This window comes from Hippoglossus stenolepis, chromosome 1, assembly GCF_022539355.2.
Source record: "Hippoglossus stenolepis isolate QCI-W04-F060 chromosome 1, HSTE1.2, whole genome shotgun sequence".
Classification (NCBI taxonomy): domain Eukaryota; kingdom Metazoa; phylum Chordata; class Actinopteri; order Pleuronectiformes; family Pleuronectidae; genus Hippoglossus; species Hippoglossus stenolepis.
Genome location: NC_061483.1, coordinates 4,056,413 through 4,075,983, shown reverse-complemented (window position 1 = coordinate 4,075,983; position 19,571 = coordinate 4,056,413). Strand labels below are relative to the sequence as shown.

Genomic DNA, 19,571 nt, shown 5'->3' with positions numbered 1-19,571 from the left:
TTTCTATCATTTACAGCTGAATTCTGCAAGTTGCATGATATATTAATTATTTTGGTGTCACCTTCAACACAGCTACACGGTGAGCAAACTGACCCCTCTTCTAAAGCAGAGGTTCATCCTTTTGGGGGGGGGAAATGAAAAGAAAACACTTTCATAACTTCTCAACAGTGTTTTCTTTTGTCAGTGCTAATGTGATCTGGACAAAGCAGAGCTAATGGATCCGCCCACGTTTTTTTAATTTTTTTAAAGTTCATCTGCAGTTTTTTTTCCTCATTCGCTGCAGAGCACACAACAGATGAAATATTCAAGGGGTTGACATAACCGTTTTCATAATTTGGGGCATTGGAGGAACAGTGCTGGTGCCTCCCCCCCCCCGTTTCCTCCACAGTATTATAAATGTGCCGCGACCAGGAGAGATGGTGACTCAAACTGCTGAGTAATAAATAAACAGTCGCCGTGGCAGGGGGCTGCCGGCCGCGTCTCCTGAGCCGGAGACTCCGGAAGGGTCTCCAGTGTGCGGTGACAGCTCCGGGAGGAAGCTGTTGAGTTGACGAGCGGTCTTCATCAAAATGCATCGGTGTCATGTGTAGGAGAAAAAGTTTTGGAAATGAATGGCTGCCCAGGAAATGCTGGGCTGGCTGTATATCATCCTGTCCTTTTTCTGCAACCCCCCCGGGTGTCATGCAGCTAGTTTTATGGAGGGCAGCTGACAGCCAATTATCTGCTCAGTGGGGAGGTCAACACTCTGGAGCTTGTCCGTGCAAAGGGAGGAGGAGGACGAGGGAGGAGGGGGGGGAGGAGGAGGAGGTAAACCAGATACTATGATGGAAGAAACGCACTCATGCCTTCACTTACTGACCTGGAAAATGTGACCAGGATTGATTGAAAAGGCATTGAGCTTCAGTATAGTCACAGGAAGACTGTCCTTGATGGGAGTTGGCAGATGTTGTCATCACGCCGATGGGCGACGGCCGATAGGTGTAACTGTCACGGCTGAACCCGGCCTCGGGTACACGGATCACAAAGATGTGGTGAGCAGGAGGAAATCGATTCTCATCTTCACAGTTTGGAGTGTTTTCAGTGTGACATTATTAGCAGCAAGGTGCGAGGCAAAGCACGTCAGGTTCTTGGTGATGAGGTCCGTCGGGGGGGGAGGAGGGTGATGCCGTCCAGCTGAAACCAGCATGATGCACAGGCCCCGGGGAAGGTGGAACCACATGAGTGTCTGTATAAAAATATCCAAGACATGGCTCAGGGCAGTAAGCAGACAACTCACTTATAGGAAACTAGTCCTGTTCAGACTTGATATTAACGAGCATCTTGAATGATCCGCGCCAAGTTCAGGTGTAAACGCACAAACATCAATGTCCTCAATGTGTCCTGAGATTCGATCACTTCAGATTCAAACCCTACGTTCACGCTGCGAGCCGTAGTGCTCACTTCAGATCTGTTTCTAGATCTGATTTTTTGATGTAGCTGCTCACGTTATCTTTTAAAATGTGGCCGGGATCAGACTCCAACAGGGGACTGGTCACGGCCCTGATGTGACAAGACGTCACACGCAGCACGCTGTGCATGGAAGTCAACAAGGAGAGGAAGTCAGTGCTGAACATGGAGGCCACAGATGTGAGCTCGCTTACTAAAGAGAAACTTTGGCTTTTTTGCATTGTATTTAATCTATTCCACCATTTTGAGATCCACAGCTACAGAAAGGTACGCAGCACTGCGGCATCTTGAAATTACCAGAGGTCGGACCGAGAAAGTGATGTCGCACGCAACTTAAAAACCGAGTAACCACGGCCCAAGATGCATTTCACTTCAGTGTCCCTGAGAGTTTGCTTCCCGGTGGACACGGAGGAAAACCCTCGTACAGCTCGTCAGTCACTGGCAAACTGCTGAAACTATACTGATTCACCTGAATGTTGAAAAACTGAACTTCTTCCACAAACAGAAACACAGAGAAACTGCTTCAACGTGTTATGTTACAAGTCATGACGCATTTTTATTGTTTAGCTTGGTTCACTATTATTAAGCCAATTGTGATAATGTAAAAAAGAAATAACTTGAAAAGGTCAGTTTTAACATCTGGACAATCCTCAATTAGAGAGTCGGTGGCACCAGCCGCCCAGATGTTGAAGGACATTTAGGCTTTTTTTGTGGCGTTTTATGCCAAAAACAGTTTTGTGCTTTTTCCCTTCACGAGGAGGAGGAGGAGAAGGGCGGCTGAGCGGCTGGTGAAGGTCTCCGGGGTCTGAAGACAGGTGGACAGGTGGAGGAGCTCTGGCTGTGTCTGGAGTGTCGGGGGGGATCCTGTCATTCAAACTAACAACAAACACAGCGGCGTGTGCGTGTGAGTGGGTGTTCAGGGAAGTGTGTGCCAGGCTGAGATTGTCTTTTGGTTGCCAGGGAGCGAGCAGAGCCTCGGTCACGCTGGGTGAGTAATTTCCTCTTTCCTGTGGGCTCGGTGTTCTGCAGGGTTCCTTCCCCGTCGGCCCTTCCAGCAGATGTAGAGCGGCACTGCTTTGTTTTCCGAGGCCGGCTCCCAGAGACGGAGACGAGTAAATGTCGGTGTGAAAACTATGACCAGCACATTAACCAGCCTGTGGTTCACGGCTGAGTGAGAGCAGCCTTCACAGTCCGTCTGTAAATATCATTATGTGAACAAGCCTAAAGTGCCACAGCTAATCAGTTATTGACATTTAGCTCCGTTCATAAAGCTCTGGTAATAAACATGTTTTTCATATCCGCAAGTGAGCAACATAGCTTTTAATTTTTTAACTTCCTGGGGTACGGGGTGGCCCAGTGGTTAAGGTGCAAACTACAATTTCCAGGGCGCTCATCACATCAAATAAAGGCAATATGCCCCAAAAAACTATTTTTCACAATATGGTCACAATATGTCAGACTGTGAGGTTCCTTTGCCAAATTCAAGTAAATGAATACAAACTGCCCTGTTAACAATCATGCAGTTATATCCACCTCTGCCAAACTGCACCAGCAAAAAGGAGCTGAGGGAAGATTACGACATAACTTGGACAAAAGCTGTAATCCCGGGTAAGAAGTTCACATTCCTGCACTTTGCCTCCGTCTGTTCACAGGAACTCAGAACAACGAGGAGCAGTGCTAATCATCCTCTGGCAGCATTTGTTCTCTATCACTTTCTGTTCTCACAGAGAAAAACACAGCGGAGGAGTAATCCAGAGGGTGGAACGTGGTTCCTGTGTGAGGGGAGATGGCCCGCCCACCTCTCACCCCTGTTCTCCACAGGGGGGGGGGGATCAGGAGTTCAGGATCTAAGCCAGAAGATACCACAACTCTAACACACACGCACACACAAACCAAAACACACACACACACACACACACTGTGCTATAACATGTATTTTTGCAGCAGCACCATAACTAATGAAGGTCCGGGGTCAAGGCTACTTCACCTTTGGATAAATTCATTTTGTAGATGCTCTGTTTCCAAAGTGCAAATGTGCAATGAGGTAGAATCCAAGCTACTAGATCATACTTCTAATTTCTAGCTCACATATACGTACATATACTTTTTTGGATATTCCATTCTTGGGATTACAGGACAGCCAAAATTGACTCGATAAAGCGATTTTTCCTCTTAAATAAACCAAATGCAGAGTTTACATAAGAATAACTCCACAGGAGGACGGCTGTTACTCTACTGACAGTCTGTGGACGTAGCTGCCAGAGACAGAGTTCAATTAAAGTTCTTCTCGTGGTTAAGTTCAACTAACCGCTCCTCTAACAGCTCACCAACCTCCCTGAACTTGCACCACAAAGTCGAGTTTCACGAGATCTTCTGCTCCATCGCCGTGTTTTCAACCTCCTACCACGCGTCAACCTTGGCTCGGAGTGTTTTCTTAAGAGAGAGGAGGAAGAAGCTGTAAGTGCTCAGGAACAAGAGGCTCTGAGGGAGACACGGACCTGCGCCGGGACAAAGGCCAGGCGGACGAACTCAGCAGCTGGAGGGAGCAGGCCGAGCGTCTTTGGTGTTTGTGAGAGCTCAGGTGGGAAGAGCGGCGAGCGACTCGGGCTCCGAGTTAGTTCATCACAGAGCTTTTGCCACTCGCTGACAACGAGCGTGTTAGTGGGACCCAGAAAAACTGCTGGCGAGGATAAAATAGGCTCCTTTTGTTCTATTCAGCCTAGTGGAGCAGCAATAAAGCTTCCCTCCCGCTCCCCAGAGCCGGGCACGAGAAGAGAAAGAAAAAATCTTCCAGCTTTTTTTCCAGCGGGTACTGAGAAACGCCTGCACTGAAAAGACGTTTTCACTTTGAGGATGAGGAGAGCGAGGGATGAGAGCGTGGAGGAGAGGAGGATATTATCATACTGGGAAAGTGGAGCTGGCAGGGGATGTGGGAGGGAGGAGAGAGAGGATGCTTCGATTGTGCTGATGGAAAAAGAAAAAAATGGAGAAGTAAAGAAGGGAGCGGGTGGGAATGTATGATTGGATTTGGCCGAGTGGCACAGCTAGTTGTCCGTTAGCTGGCTGAATGGGAGGTCTGGGTTATAATGGGAAAGAATGGGCACCGGCAGAGGGCTCTAATGGGGCCTTCAGAGAGGATTCAGGGGTTCGGAGCAAATCCTCAGTCACAATGGAGCACAGGTCTTCACTGAGCCGGTCAGGACTCCGTCCATCGCGCCGCAATTTAATCACGCTCGCCGTTTGGCAGCGTGACTCACACAACACCTCGCCGCAAAGTAACTTCGGCCCGCGGCGACTCGGCTCAGCCAGATTTGCATCTGAATATCTCCTTTGTGATTCCTAATAATACACAATATTTGGAGGAAAAATGAAAGGTCTTGAATATAAAATAAGTGACTGGAGTTTTTTTTACCGTGTTGCTCTTAAGAGAGACGTGTCAAAACATCCTGTCAGTATTTCAGAGGTAAATATTACAACAGCTCGCCGCAATTACAAGAGAGATTCGCTTATTTTTCTCTTTTCACCACAGTGGGTTCGAAAAATGGGACAGTTTTAGTTTTGCGTGCCGAGATTTTTAGATTCCTTTAACATGAACAGTCTCACCTTGCTCTGGATGATCCACAAATCTCAGCGTATACAGACAGATATAGATCCATTACTGCTCTGAGGGAACCCTGACCCCTATCTCTCACCCTGACCTGGAAGAATATGGAAACATTGGTTTCTTTTGACAGCTGCTCTATGAATGTTTGAGAATAAATCCAACTAGATGCAAATATGGCGGAATATCAGAGACCATGAATCCCTGCTGTTTAATTTCCTTGTTTTTTCAGCAGCACTATGCAGAAATTTACAAATTTCCATCAAACTTGGTAAAGGAAACAACCCACTGAATTCTGGATTAGGACAAAGGGGCAGATCCAGATATTTTTCTTTAATATTACACAAAAGGTGTATTTTTTTTTACATTTTCACCAATTTCCCAGGGAATAATTCATGGATCTAGATTTTAAAAAAAAATCTGACATATGTAAGGGACTGATATATATGAATGTGTGCACTAATAATAATAATAATTAGACATTCTAAACATCAAACAAACACATAAAGGATACATTTTTTTTAGATAATCTACGGTAACAGATAGGGCTGAAAAACCTGTATCTACCGTGTGGCTGAGATAACATGGACTCAGCAGGGAATCAATGTTTTTTTATATATCTTCAATAGGTTTAGAGCTATGTCCAAACGTACCTGACGGATTCGGTGCAGAATTTAAGCGACTGTTGGGGAATGAGTGTCAGTCTATGGACATTAGATAAGAATACACTCATCACTCACAAATTAAAACCAGCGTCTTTTCGACTACAAAACATTTTCAAAGTCAAAACCCCAACGAAAGTCAACAACGGCCACTCCATCCACTCATTTCTGAACAATATCAATGAAGTGGAAATCTGTACATCTGACTACTGGGTGTGTTTGAGCGTGGCTGAGTGCTTTTAATGCAAGGTTTGCTTAGTCGCAGCACTCCTCCGAGCCACATTTGCTGCACGGTGCATGTCATTGTGCCTGAAGGAGGAGGACTGCACCATCAGGTAGCTCCACTTAGCCTCGCTGCTGGTCGGCCGGGCCGCTGCGCGACAATTATGCCCGCAGGTAATGTGCGACAGGAAGAGAGCGAGAGACTGACAGTGGGAGCGGGAGCTAAAAGGCAGCGCTCAAGGTCACCTTAAAAGCACAGCAGGGGGCCGAGACACTTCTCTTCAGGAGCAGACGTACATTAAGTGCATGGATTGAAAAGAAAAATCTGTGCACAGGCATTGCACATACACACCAGTGAGGACATAAGTATTAAATTAGGTGTTTCAAAGTATAAATGCCATAACAAAAAATCATCCAAATGGGTTTAAAGTATAAAAAGTAAAGTAAATATGATTCTATCATGTTGCACTTCTACGTTACAATACTAGCTTATTATCGCTGTACGCAGATTTGTGATGTTGTGGCCAGAAATGACCTAAACGCTTCTATACGTCTATTGCATTGAAATATCTGTTTTCAAATATTATTTTTCCTGGCCCCAGAGGACGGGTCCAGAATAAGAGTGGTTTGTAAAACCCCCGAGTGAAAGAGTGTTTCAGACCATAGAACCTGGCCGTGTGTCACTCTACGCTAATGGAAATATTACAGTTAGAATAATACAGACCTCATCCACTAGATGTTTATTTGGATCTGCTCCACATTAGACACTCACAAAAATAAACCCAAAACATGTCAGATTTTTTTTTTCCATCAAGATCCGTGAATTATTCTGTGAGAAATCGATGAAAAGGTTGAAAGTGAGAACAAACTCCTGGATCTGCACCAACGTTTTAATGGCTTCTCTCCCGGGTCTCGCTCAACACCTCCACGAAATGTCATCGGTGGAGTAGTTTTATCTTTTAGTTTTAATCTAAAAAAAATAATAAACACGCAGACGAAAACACAAACCTCCTTTGCAGACGTAAATATTGTCTTGAACATTCTATGATCATCACAAAAAGGCCTCAAGATAATATGTGTTGGGATTTGACTCAAATAAAACTGACTTGAATGGATGAATGAATGGATGAATAGATGAATAGATGAATAGATGAATAGATGAATAGATGAATAGATGAATGGACGAATGGATGAATAGATGAATAGATGAATGGAGGGATGGATGAATAGATGAATAGATGAATGGAGGGATGGATGAATAGATGAATAGATGAATAGATGAAAAGATGAATAGATGAATGGACGAATGGATGAATAGATGAATAGATGAATGGAGGAATGGATGAATAGATGAATAGATGAATGGAGGGATGGATGAATAGATGAATAGATGAATGGACGAATGGATGGATGAATGAATAGATGAATAGATGAATAGAGGGATGGTGAATAGATGAATAGATGAATGGACGAATGGAGGGATGGATGAATAGATGAATAGATGAATAGATGAATGGACGGATGGACGAATGGATGGATGAATGAATAGATGAATGGATGGATGGATGAATGGAGGGATGGATGAATAGATGAATGGATGAATGGGATGGAGGGATGGATGAATGAATAGATGAATAGATGAATAGATGAATGGAGGGATGGATGAATAGATGAATAGATGAATAGATGAATGGAGGGATGGATGAATAGATGAATAGATGAATAGATGAATGGACGGATGGATGAATGGATGAATAGATGGATGAATAGATGAATAGATGAATGGACGGATGGACGAATGGATGGATGAATGAATAGATGAATAGATGGATGGAGGGATGGATGAATAGATGAATAGATGAATAGATGAATAGATGAATGGACGGATGGACGAATGGATGAATAGATGGATGAATAGATGAATAGATGAATGGACGGATGGACGAATGGATGGATGAATGAATAGATGAATAGATGGATGGAGGGATGGAGGGATGGATGAATGAATAGATGAATAGATGAATAGATGAATAGATGAATGGACGGACGGACGAGTTGCTTTGTCAAACCTGCACTCTGTTCAGAGAGCATCTGGTTGCTGTGTTTACTACATTTCAGAATACAAGCTTCCTCCACACAGCCTCTCAGGTCATGGTCTGCTCGTCTTCACTCTGCTTTTGAGTATGATTCTGTTTTTGTGTGAACTCCAGCAAACACACACACACACACACACACACACACACACACACACACACACACACACACACACACACACACACACACACACACACACACACACACACGTGCTCACTTTGACTGCACGTCACACACACAACTGAAAGCTTTTACCTTCAGAGAGGGAACAAAAATCAATGTTTCCTGCCCTTTAAAAACAATCCACAGTCGCACAGTCTCTCGGGGGGGCGGCGGGGAGGGGGAGTTCTCCGCTGCCACTCGCCGACGCCCTGCGGCCATCGCACTCTGCAGCGACATTCAGTCCATTGCAACAAATTCAATACGACTCCTCGAAACAGCCCAGACGAGATTACCTCGTGTTCGGATAATTACTCAACAGAAATCAGTTCAGTGTTCACCTGTAACTGTTACAGCTCAGTCGAGGCCATGTGTTCCAGTCAAGCCACAGCACAGAGACGCCGTGTGTTTATGCAGCATTCCACAGCTGAGCATCATCGGCATGCTTGTGATCGCTCAGCGCTTCCCCCTCATGTCGCAGACACAATACGTGGAAGGTTATCTCCCTGTCGTGGGCGTACAGGAGGAAACGCTGCATTATTTCACCCTGGAGCTCGCCGGGCCGTCACCCGGCGACTTACACCGGCGAGCGGGGTAATCTCACACTGATCTTCACTTTACTGCACCTCATCAACGACCATCTGCAAACAGCCACGAGTAAGACGGCAATTCATCTCGGGCTTTGATTTTAAGAAAGGAGAGAGCACTCGGTAATCCGCAGAAGTAAAGATGCGCTGAGAAGGAGCCGCGGGGCCCAAATGAAGAGGATTAGAGATGGATTACCTGTGTTCTGACTCGTGGATGGAGAATATGACTCCCGACGTGGAGGACTTCTGCTGGATGGAGGCCAAGAAGGTAAACTCGCTTTTACTCCTGAACAGCTGCACCACTTTCTCTGTGATGTGCGCCGGGGCGTGAACCGCTCTCCCAACATCTGAGGGAGTAAAGTGGAAGGAGAAGAAATCATGAGCTTGTGTAAACTCGTCACGCGGGCGACACGCTGTCGAGCAACGTGTCAGGTTAGTTATTCACACATGGCGAAACACTGAGAGATCATTTTCTAAAGGTCTGACTCGTACAGTCCTGTCTGGGTCGGACAGATTGATTCGTACGTGCCGACAGGCTTCAAACCCCAAATCCCTGTTTGTGTGTGTGTGTCAGAAAGAGATTAATGGACTTATTAGACAAGATATTAACAAGAAAAGCTGCAAAGCCTCAATCTGGAGACGGCAAACAGTTTCAACAATGATCAACATAAAGAGTTATCAGAGTATTTTCCTCCTCATCTTGCTGGAACTTTGTCAAATAACTCTTCAGACCTGGATGATGAAATCTGAGAATTGAGAATTTCCTGAGTTTTCAGCGTATGTTGCTAATTTACATACAAGCCATGGGGGGGGGGGGACACAAAAATTGTATTGTCCTATTAGGAAACACTAAAGTTATCACGACACATCATGTGAGTGTAGACGCCAGTGTTTGTGTGTGTCGCACGACAGACCACAACTACCGAGTACTACAACAATGCATCTTCAATTCACCTCACACACACAAGCAAGTACACAAATCCTCATATCACGTTCCACACACACACACACACACAACTGGCTTTGTTTTGAACACAGTGAAATCGTTCATCTGACGTTGACAGTGTGTGTGTGCGACGTACATGTCACATTGTAGAGCACCGGTAAAAGTGTGTATTTGTACACTTAAGAGAACTTTATGTCCTTGAGGGGAGAAGAAGACGGGAACAAAATCAAGTGAAGCTCTCGTCCTCCACTCTGTTGACTTTTAAAATGATCATTCCAATATATTGCACTCTCTGTACTTTCTGCCGTCGGTTATTACAACTGTGTGTTCACTAAAGTTAAGATCTGAAATATGAAAAACTACCACAACAGGTCCGATGGGACACACACAAGCAGACAAACAATTTACACCCGGCGACAAGACAAACACACACATGCTGGAGATTTGGAATCGGAGCTTAGAATAAAAACCACAATATGCAGCGAGTAGCTCAAACGGTTGGTTTTGTTTGTTTTACTTCTGCAAAGATCGGTTTTTTCTGTGTCACAGCCAGAAACATTTTTATATTGAGAGACAGTGTTTCCCAATGTCAACAGGCAGAGAGAAGACATCGACGGGCTTTAAACACAGGTGTTGTCCAGTGATGACGGGAAAAATATCAACGTGTTCAATTCTGCATGTCACAAATCACCGGAATCTGCCTGGAGGGTAAATAAATGTGGTTCTATAGATAATTGTCTGCAGCAGTTAAGTGCACTCTGCTGTTTTGAATATAAGCAGCGCTCGTGGCACGATGGTGGCTCTGGGGCTTCATCCCTCTGATCCAGACTCAAATCCTTAAGCTACTGGATAAATCAAAAATAAAACTTGACCCTCGTGGTTTTTTTCTCGACCTGCGGCGATCCCTGACTTTTCTTCCGGGCCCGGCCTGAGACTGACATCTGTGACTGAAATGTCTCGATGTCTTGTGGATTATTGGACGAGCTGCCGTGGACTTTGGGACAGGGGTTCATTCACTCAGACAGAAACAACCTTCTAGATGTCGGAGGAATTTGGTAAAGACATATTTCTCCAGGACCAGGATTCTAAGCATTTTTTTGCAAATATCAATTAAATAAAACTGTTCAAAATCAGCTGATAGACATGTCTGTATCAGCATTTTGTTTGCCCATCTTGGATTTTACAATTCAAAAAAGATGCATTTATGGTTCTATATATTTGGTTGTATGTATTTTCTTTTTATTTATAATATTTTAGTGAACAACAATGCCACCAAAGAATCTGGCGTATAAAGAATAAAACTAAATTTAATCTTGTAAATCTCATAAGAATAACATCCAATCACATTATGCACCATATACTTGCTCGTGTCTTTTTTAGAGCCTGATCAAAACTTTTATTTTACTGACTAAACAAAGCAGAAAAGACTTGGATTCATGTTTACATTTAGTTTTCTATATATTTACTATATATTTGTGTTTTCTTTTGATTTCTAACAAAGTTCATGGTTAAACTGTCAAATTAAACCTCAATTACATTTCTGTGTCCTAACGGTTTGACAAATGGAATCATTGTAATGAATTGAGATATATATCTGCAGATGAATCGATGTCAGACACTCTGTCGCTGTTGGTCGGGCTCTCGTGTCAACACGCGTGTGGAAGAGGAAACCTGAGGAGCCGGTAGAAACAGTAAACATGTGTCTGAGCCTCCAGAACTGAGCCCAGATCTGAGCAACGGGCTTCAGCGGCTCCGCGCTCACAGATGAACATGACAGAGCGTCCAGCGGAGAGGAGCCTGTGGCTGTCTCAGCTCGGGGCTTTCACATCTCCCCGGGGTGACAGCGGCCTGCCTGCCCTCAAACTCAGCCCCCCCCCACCCCGCTGTCACAGCCCCATCAATGAAGTGCCAGCTTCCCCCGGTTCTCCAGCACGCCGGCGCCCTGACCGCTCTGCCATTAGATCACTGCTTCAAATCTGCAGGGACACGGCCCCCGGTTTTTTTATGATGTAAAGATACTGACAGAATTCCAGTGTGCCTTCGCCTGACCGACAAAAAGGAAAGTGTGTATTCTGCCTCAAGGTCAACGAGAGTTTCCACGTTCATTCAAGCCCCACTTGAAACTGCAGCTGACGCCCTCATGTGAGAGCTTCATGCAGTGGAGTTCACTCTGCACGGCTGATGATCGACGAGCCACCACTCAAACCAGGCAGCAAACAAAGCACCACACGCTCTCATCCCTGTGCACGGGAGCTCGACTGCAAATGAGATGTTGAAATGTGTTTCATCTGCAGTGATTAACAGCAGATCTCAGCCTCTTTCAGAGCAGCAGCCGGGCTGAGGAGCTGAATTTCCTTCAGGTTCCTGTGCCAACACAATTAAAATGTACAAAGTTCTTTTGCCTAAACAAAAAAAAAAGGTCGTTCTCCAACTTCAGGGAGGTGAAAGAACTTGGTGAAAGTTATCACAACAAAACACTGATGTAGGTGGGAGACATCAGTCTCTAATGCCAAAGCTTTATAAACCCAGTCATCCATTGTGACCTCTCCTCCTCCTCCTCCTCCTCCTCCTCCTCCTCCTGGAAAGTTTGCTGGCGTTATGATACATCACACGACTCCCGGCTCTGCCTCTGGGAGCGGAAAGTCATTGAGCACATGACGACAAGATGTCACTTCTCAGGAAATATTAGTTTTAAGAAAAATAAACGACGCTGTGGTTTGTTTTATTTCCACGACAGTTTCCTTGAATTTATTTTTTGGGGAAAAAACGTTATCCCCCAAAAACACCTAAAAGAGAAAATGTGTCAATTTCCATGAACGAACTTAAGTTAAAGTAAAACTACAGAAGTAGATCAATGCTGCTTTGATGTTGATGTATTTCAAAGGGATGTTCAGTAAGTTAAAATCTCTGACTGTGCTTTAAACACAGCAGCACGTCCTGTATTTGTTTCATTAAAGGATTTCTACTGCCGTATATTTGTTCTCTTGATATAAACCTCGGAAGGGAAATTGATTCCAAGTGTCGAGTTGTTTTCGTCTCTGATTCTTCATACGTTCAACGGAACCGTTTTGTGTGATGTGTGAGGTGATAATGAGGGAATGTGGATTTACACATTAACACAAGTCAAACATACGTTGATACTGAAATATCAGTAAAATGATCAAAGACAATGAAACTAAAGAGGAGCACAACGAGGGGCTGTGACACACACACACACACACACACACACACACACACACACACACACACACACACACACACACACACACACAATCACAATCACAATAAATCAAAAGTGTCCGTTTGCTTAAAACTTTGCTTAAAACTCTATTCAAAACTTAATCTGCAAATTAAAACCCCATTTGCCGAAAGTTGTTCGAACCCCAAACCAGACACAAGTGGGAGCGATCTCCGTCCGACAGTCCACTAACAATGATGGATGGAAAATATGATGAGAGCGGAGCTAAAGCAGCGCCGCCTAACAGCCTCGTGCTTGTAGACATAAACAAACTCATTTACAGTGACAGGAGGAGGCAGGTGGAGCGGGAAGGTTCGGCTCCCGGCAGACAAGATGGAGCTCAGTGTAGCAGGCAGCAGCCGTCTTAATAAATAAATCAGGAGATCGACACCAGGAAGTCCGAACAATGGTCTGAACCAAAGTTAATTTCTTTGTTACATTCTATATAGCTAAAAGAGTTAGTTTTGATTTCACTTTGTTATTAAGGGAGCAGACTACAAAGAATTCAGTATAAGATCCTGAATCCTGTCATCATCACCAACATGGGCTGCGTCTCCCTGTACTTGACTTTGATTGGTTTGTAGACGGCGTTTATATAACTGGCGTTTATTTAATCACCTATTATATAACTGTGTAATAAACTGCATAGAAAGTAGTCTCTGTTTAAATGGAGAAAATTCATATTAATATATAGAGAGAATGTTCCTGTTTCTAATAAAAATGTGTCACCCTTGTGATTGTGATGTGTGCAGATCATCACGTATGAACCTGCACTCGATGTTTGGGATCACGCAGGATTACACGTTTGAAAAGCAAAGTGAGATCCTTTTGTTTTTCCCGTTGCAGCAAATGTTGCCTTTTTAACGGAGGCTCTGTAATTAGCTCGTCCAAAGTGAGACAACTTAAGCTGTGAAAGTGGTGGGAAGCACAACTGTCTGCGAGGTGCACGCTGTTTACTTCTCAACAAACACGTCTCTTGTTTTCTTAAATGAGCTTTATTCCCCAGAAAGGATCTGTGAGAAACTTGTATCTGGATCGACTTATCTCAGCGACTGAATCCTGAGTTTTACTGCAGCTTTTCAAGTGCAGCACAGACGAGGAGGGACGAGGTCTCCAGGAGGAAAACGTGTAAGGAAAGTGTCTCAGCACCTTTTTGAACCATACAACACTTAAGCTTTCAAATCTTACAGGTACGGGAGTAAAAACTGGAAAATGATTAGGGCTGCAAATAACTGTTTGTAACACCTTCATACTAAACTGGATTCACCAAGGCCAAACCGTCGACTTTAATTCAATCAAGCTGCACCAAATTGCACAAACTCGTTGATATCAGTCCCTTAAATATGCTCGATTCTTCCTCAAACATCTCTGCATCATTTCTTGAGAAATTCACAAAAATGTTGCCCGGAAAAATACGGAATCAGCTCGATTTGTTAATGAGTATTTCCACCAAGTTTCAATAAAGTAGATTCTGTAGTTTTTGCATAATCCTGCAACAGACGAACTGCACTCGAAACATTTTCTTTTTCGTGGATGTAATGATTTTAATCAATTAATTTACATTTCTACAAAACGAAGAAAAGCCTTTTGAAAGTTTCTTCTTTCATGATTCTGGAGTTCTAGGCCTGGAACTCATCACAAAGCTTTAACCATGACGATCAATAAACTCAAGAGTCGCTATATGTTCAGCAAACAGACGAAGACGAATCTGGAAATGGAACAAACTCAAATCAAAGAGCGTCTCTCTGTCTCTGTCTGTTGGCCATCGTCTTGTTCACAGTCCCAACATCACCAGGCTGTGGCTGCAGCGAAGAACGACATGAGAAGGTAAGAGAACAGAAGATCCACACTAACGTCTCCTGCCAATTAACTAAACGCACAAAGATGGGAGAGATTACAGGTTGGCAGGTGACACACGAGAGATTAAAAAGCTGCTTTTAACTGACCATCAACAATTTAATCTCCTGGAGGAAGATGCAGCTGACAGAAGACAGATTTTTCCCATCATGCATCCATCGAACCACCCATCTACCCAGCAGGGGTCTTTTCTTTTGCTGTTTCCACCCAACAGTCCCTTAAATCTGCAGCCAAATCCTTACAGGGCAGTTATCAATAATAAAATATGTAATTGCTTCTTTCACGGCCGTTTTTCTTTCCCGTCTTTGTCTGTGATCCTGCGAGAAGCCAGTCGTCTTTATTTCCACACTTCCAGCCCCCCAGTCATCTGTACATCCCCACATATAAAGCCAGCCAGCCAGTCATCCATCCAGCAGCACACGGCAGACTGTCCCTGAGGAGCTAGCCTGCTTTCAGCTGCTCAAGGCGGGTCTGCAGTGGAGAAGAAAAAGCGAAAGAGAGAGACTGGACTGCAGACCAGGGGCTGGGCTGGAACCGGAGTTAAAAGGACTGAGGCATGAGAGGAGGTGGAACGCAGACAAACACGCAGACTCTCAAGGCTTCGGCGAAATGTTTCAAACTAAATAGATTCGTCAGCAGACGCCACAGACGGCGCCTCAACCTTGACTACAGCTTGCAGAGGAGTTGATGCAAAATGCAGTTTACTTTTTTTCTCCATCACAAGCAAAAAAATGCAGAACTGAGAGAAGCGGGAGAGGAGACGTTCACAGGAGTCACAGAGAGAGAGAACTGAACTAGGTAGTTTGTGTGGAAAGCGATTCGGTTAAAGCGAGACAGCAAAGGAATGTCAAATACGCTTTGGAAGGAGTTGGTGCAGAAAAACAAAGGAGAAAGAGAGTTTGATGCACGTGAAGGAGCGAGCGGGTGCATGTCAAGCAGCCGACAAACACAGCCCGGCTCTCAGCAGGCCTCTCCTGCATCTGAAGAACTCCTCGGCTGCTGAAAGATTCATAACCGTGAAATGATTAAACATTGATGATTCAGCTAAAGTTTTTCCTTCCCCTCGCAAGAAGATGACCCGAATCACCGCAAACATTAGAACCCGCCCGGTGGCTTATAATGTGATGCGTCACGTACCTAATGAGTCCAGAGACAACATCCTGCCAGGTCGCATGACAGAGTCGATCACAGGAAATAAGGACGAGGAATAAATAAAACATCCGCGGCTGTGACTCGAAGAACAACGATGCAAAGCCCTGATGTGAAATCCAGCCAGAGGGAAAGTCAGCTATAGGGAGGGGTTGCCTCCAGGGGGCGCTATCATTAGCATGTTGCATCTCAGGCAACACATTAAAACACATGCACAGTAAGGATCTGATCCCGATGCTGAGCTGTAACGTGTGTGTGTGTGTGTGTGTGTGTGTGTGTGTGTGTGTGTGTGTGTGTGTGTGTGTGTGTGTGTGTGTGTGTGTGTACATGTGGTATGAAATGAGATTAACGCCACAAAAGACGACACTTGACTCAGGCTTATACTGAGCTGCTGAATTAAATAAAAACGAAATCAACTAAAGTAAAACAAGAGAAAAAACAAGTGATTATTGAATTTCAATGGAGTAGACGTGCTCATGATTTTCATTCATAACATGAGGAGATTAAGAATATATCAAGATCCCTCTGCTGCCTGAAGAGGAGATGTTTTCATCTACATGTCTTTAATTGCACATTTACTCCAACGTTGGTGGAACGATGCGGGTGAAGGACGATTCCTTTACATTTACGCGCTGATCCGGGGTCAGGTCCAGGCATCACTTTGTTTCACAGGGAGATTCAGGCTGTTTGCAACCTTTGCTCAGAGAATAATTCCTGGAGCTTGATAAAAAGCCTGTTTAAGGGACTAATATCTTTGAGCGAGAGCACTTTGGTGCGGCGTGATTGAATTTAAGGAGACTGTTGGAGCTCGGTGGAGGAATGTGCTCTACTTAGTGCCATTAGTTAAGGTTACATAATGTGTGTAGTTATTTAAACATGCAACAGAAAAAAAGTTAAGGTGCGTTTAAGGTAATAAAGCCTGAGCCCTGAATATATCTGACAAACCAGGCTATGGCCAGAAACACTAAGTTAACAAACTAAATTACGATTAACAGGTTGAACAACAGAGGTAAGAAGATGGTTAACCTAACAAACACAGAAACACCCATTTATAGTCAGACACAGCTCATTATAATAAGATTTTCTCAGGTAAGACATGTTTTTGAGAGGATTTAGGATTCCTGCTTCAAAAACAAAGCGTTTATATATATTTTTCGATGCCATCAAGGCCAATAACCGATTTGATCCTATGACCTGAAACTGTCTTTATCGAAAGTAAAACTTTATGAGCAATTACAGTTATACTTTTGCTGCTGTTTGCAGAAATTTATTGCAAGATCAAGAAATTTTAATTTATGCTGCTCAACTATACAGTCCCTGTGGGCACTCTTTCCATATTGTGTGTGTGTGTGTGTGTGTGTGTGTGTGTGTGTGTGTGTGTGTGTGTGTGTGTGTGTGTGTGTGTGTGTGTGTGTGTGTGTGCATGTATTTTGTTAACAACTTTCTCGGGCTGAGATCGTATCCATAATCCGCTCCGCCCCCCCCCGGCAGCTCCACACAATCCTCCTCAGCTGTGGGCAGGTTTTACCACCACAGCCGGTCCTGTGCTTCAAACCACTCACACCAGATATATATATATATATATATATATATATATATAGAACACAGAGTCACACGGGGGAAATAGGTGGAATTGAGATGTGAGCTCATTTAGCAGAATGCTGAGTGCTTTGAGGAGCCGCATCAGTAACTGTCAGGCCTCCGGTAGCCCCACTGCTGGGAGCCTGGCTCACTCCGAGGGACCACGCAGCTGCAGAGCCGGGGCCCCTGTTGAGATCCAGGAGAGCTCTAACAGAAAGCACCCCCCACCACCCCCCCGCACGACTCAGCCAAGCTTAATTACCTCACTCTCCTCGCGTCGCCCCGCCTGACAAACAGCCGATCACCGGATCCGACAGTGGGACAGCACCAGCCAGCAGGCTCGCCACACTTCCTCCTCACTGTCATCAGCGATTGCTTACGCAGCTATTTATCTCAATTAGCCCTGCTCTGCATGCTTGAAGAATCAGATGCCAGGATAAGGCTGGGATAACAGCGTCCCTCAGTACTGTGCTGTCCCCCTTATAGTTGTGATAAATCATCCCCCTGAGAGCTCGCAACCACCGCGTCGTTAAACGTTGAATAAAGCAACAAATCGGCAAATAACCTCATCATCACGCAGTCATGCTTATGGCAGGCTCCTTAATCATAGCCTCACAGCCACGGAGCTGACAGCCACAGCTGCATTGTTTACCCCTGCATGCATTTCTTCATCCTTTAAAAGACAGAGCAAAGTGAGGCGGGCGGGCAGGGGGGGGCTGTGGAGCAAACAAGTGGTGCAGCGTGGGCAGCATGCAGAGCAGAGCTGGGAGATACAATCGAGACAGGACATACAGGGAGGAGGACACACGGGGAGATAATGTAGCCGAAGGTCAACCAAGGGCGCCTTGCTTCTCTCCTGGAAGAAGGAAAATGTCTCCGTCACGGTCCAGAAGGAGCCACAGCAAACAACCTGCAACTATTATTCACCACATGATAAATATAGAGGCTGTGAGACGAGAGGATTCATCATCTGTAACTTGTCTGCATCTACTCGGAGCTGTTTTAATCCTGTGCAGCTCACCCACAGCAAACTGGAGTGAAGAGACGACAGGAAGCTGCTGCAGTCACAGGATGAAGTGTTTTATTATCTCCACACAGAGATGTATTTTTCAAGTAATGTTTTGTTACTAAGCCAGAATAAGATATTGTTCAGCGCATATCTCCACATAGGACAAATATATTCTTATTCATCCTGCGTTTTATATCGTTAAGGAAAGTGTAGCGGCAAAAAGAAAGTAAAAAAGGATAAAGACAGGTTTCAACATCAGTCTTCACAGGATAAGGGACGAGTTACGGTTAATTGGGCTGCAACCAACAATTATATTCATCAATATGTTTAAAAATGTTCTCCATTAATCGCTTAATTGTTTGGTCCAAATAAGTACGTAAAAAATTAGGAGTAATCGGGGCGGCAACCGCAGGGTAACTCTTTATGATATGATCCCAGATATGTGGCCTGCGATAGCGATAATGATCATCGGCAATGATCGATATATTGCAACACAATCATAAACATCACAATATCTGTCAAACTGAAGAATACTACATGTGCAGGATTTGTGTGTTTAATCAGTGGTGTCAGTTTCACAAAGTTTGACACACACACAAGTGCATAAAGTCATAAAGTCTTATCTTAGTGCCTCTTTAGTCTTTAACAAACACACTGTAACTTGTCAATGTCCTTGTGTGACATCATTCCAATGCTAAATAACCATAACCTGGCAAAAGCTCAAACTATAAACTATATAGATATAAAACTAGATAACTAAATATTGATATTTGGTGCAAACTTATGGATAATCGTATCTTATCAGTCTGGACGACGATTTACAGCATCAATATCTTTGTCCCACCCTGTAATTCAACACAGTTAAACTTAAACAGTTAAATCCATGTTACGATCCCCTGTTCTCCGGATCGTGCAGCTTCACCAGCAGCTGTGTCAGTATCTGAAAACATCCCAGTGAACAAACACACTAATATTTCTCTAAAAATAAAAAAAGACTCAAACACCACAAACGGCTCCCTC

General features: G+C 44.3%; 1 protein-coding gene across 1 annotated transcript in view; it reads right to left on the bottom strand.

Moving 5' to 3' along the window:
• Window positions 1–19,571, bottom strand: part of LOC118114081 (protein kinase C-binding protein NELL1) — a 206,494-nt gene that overhangs the window by 170,512 nt on the left and 16,411 nt on the right. The window contains exon 3 of the mRNA XM_035164316.2: window positions 8,968–9,118. Coding sequence (XP_035020207.1) covers window positions 8,968–9,118 — 151 coding nt within the window. The remainder of the gene's footprint in view (window positions 1–8,967; window positions 9,119–19,571) is intronic.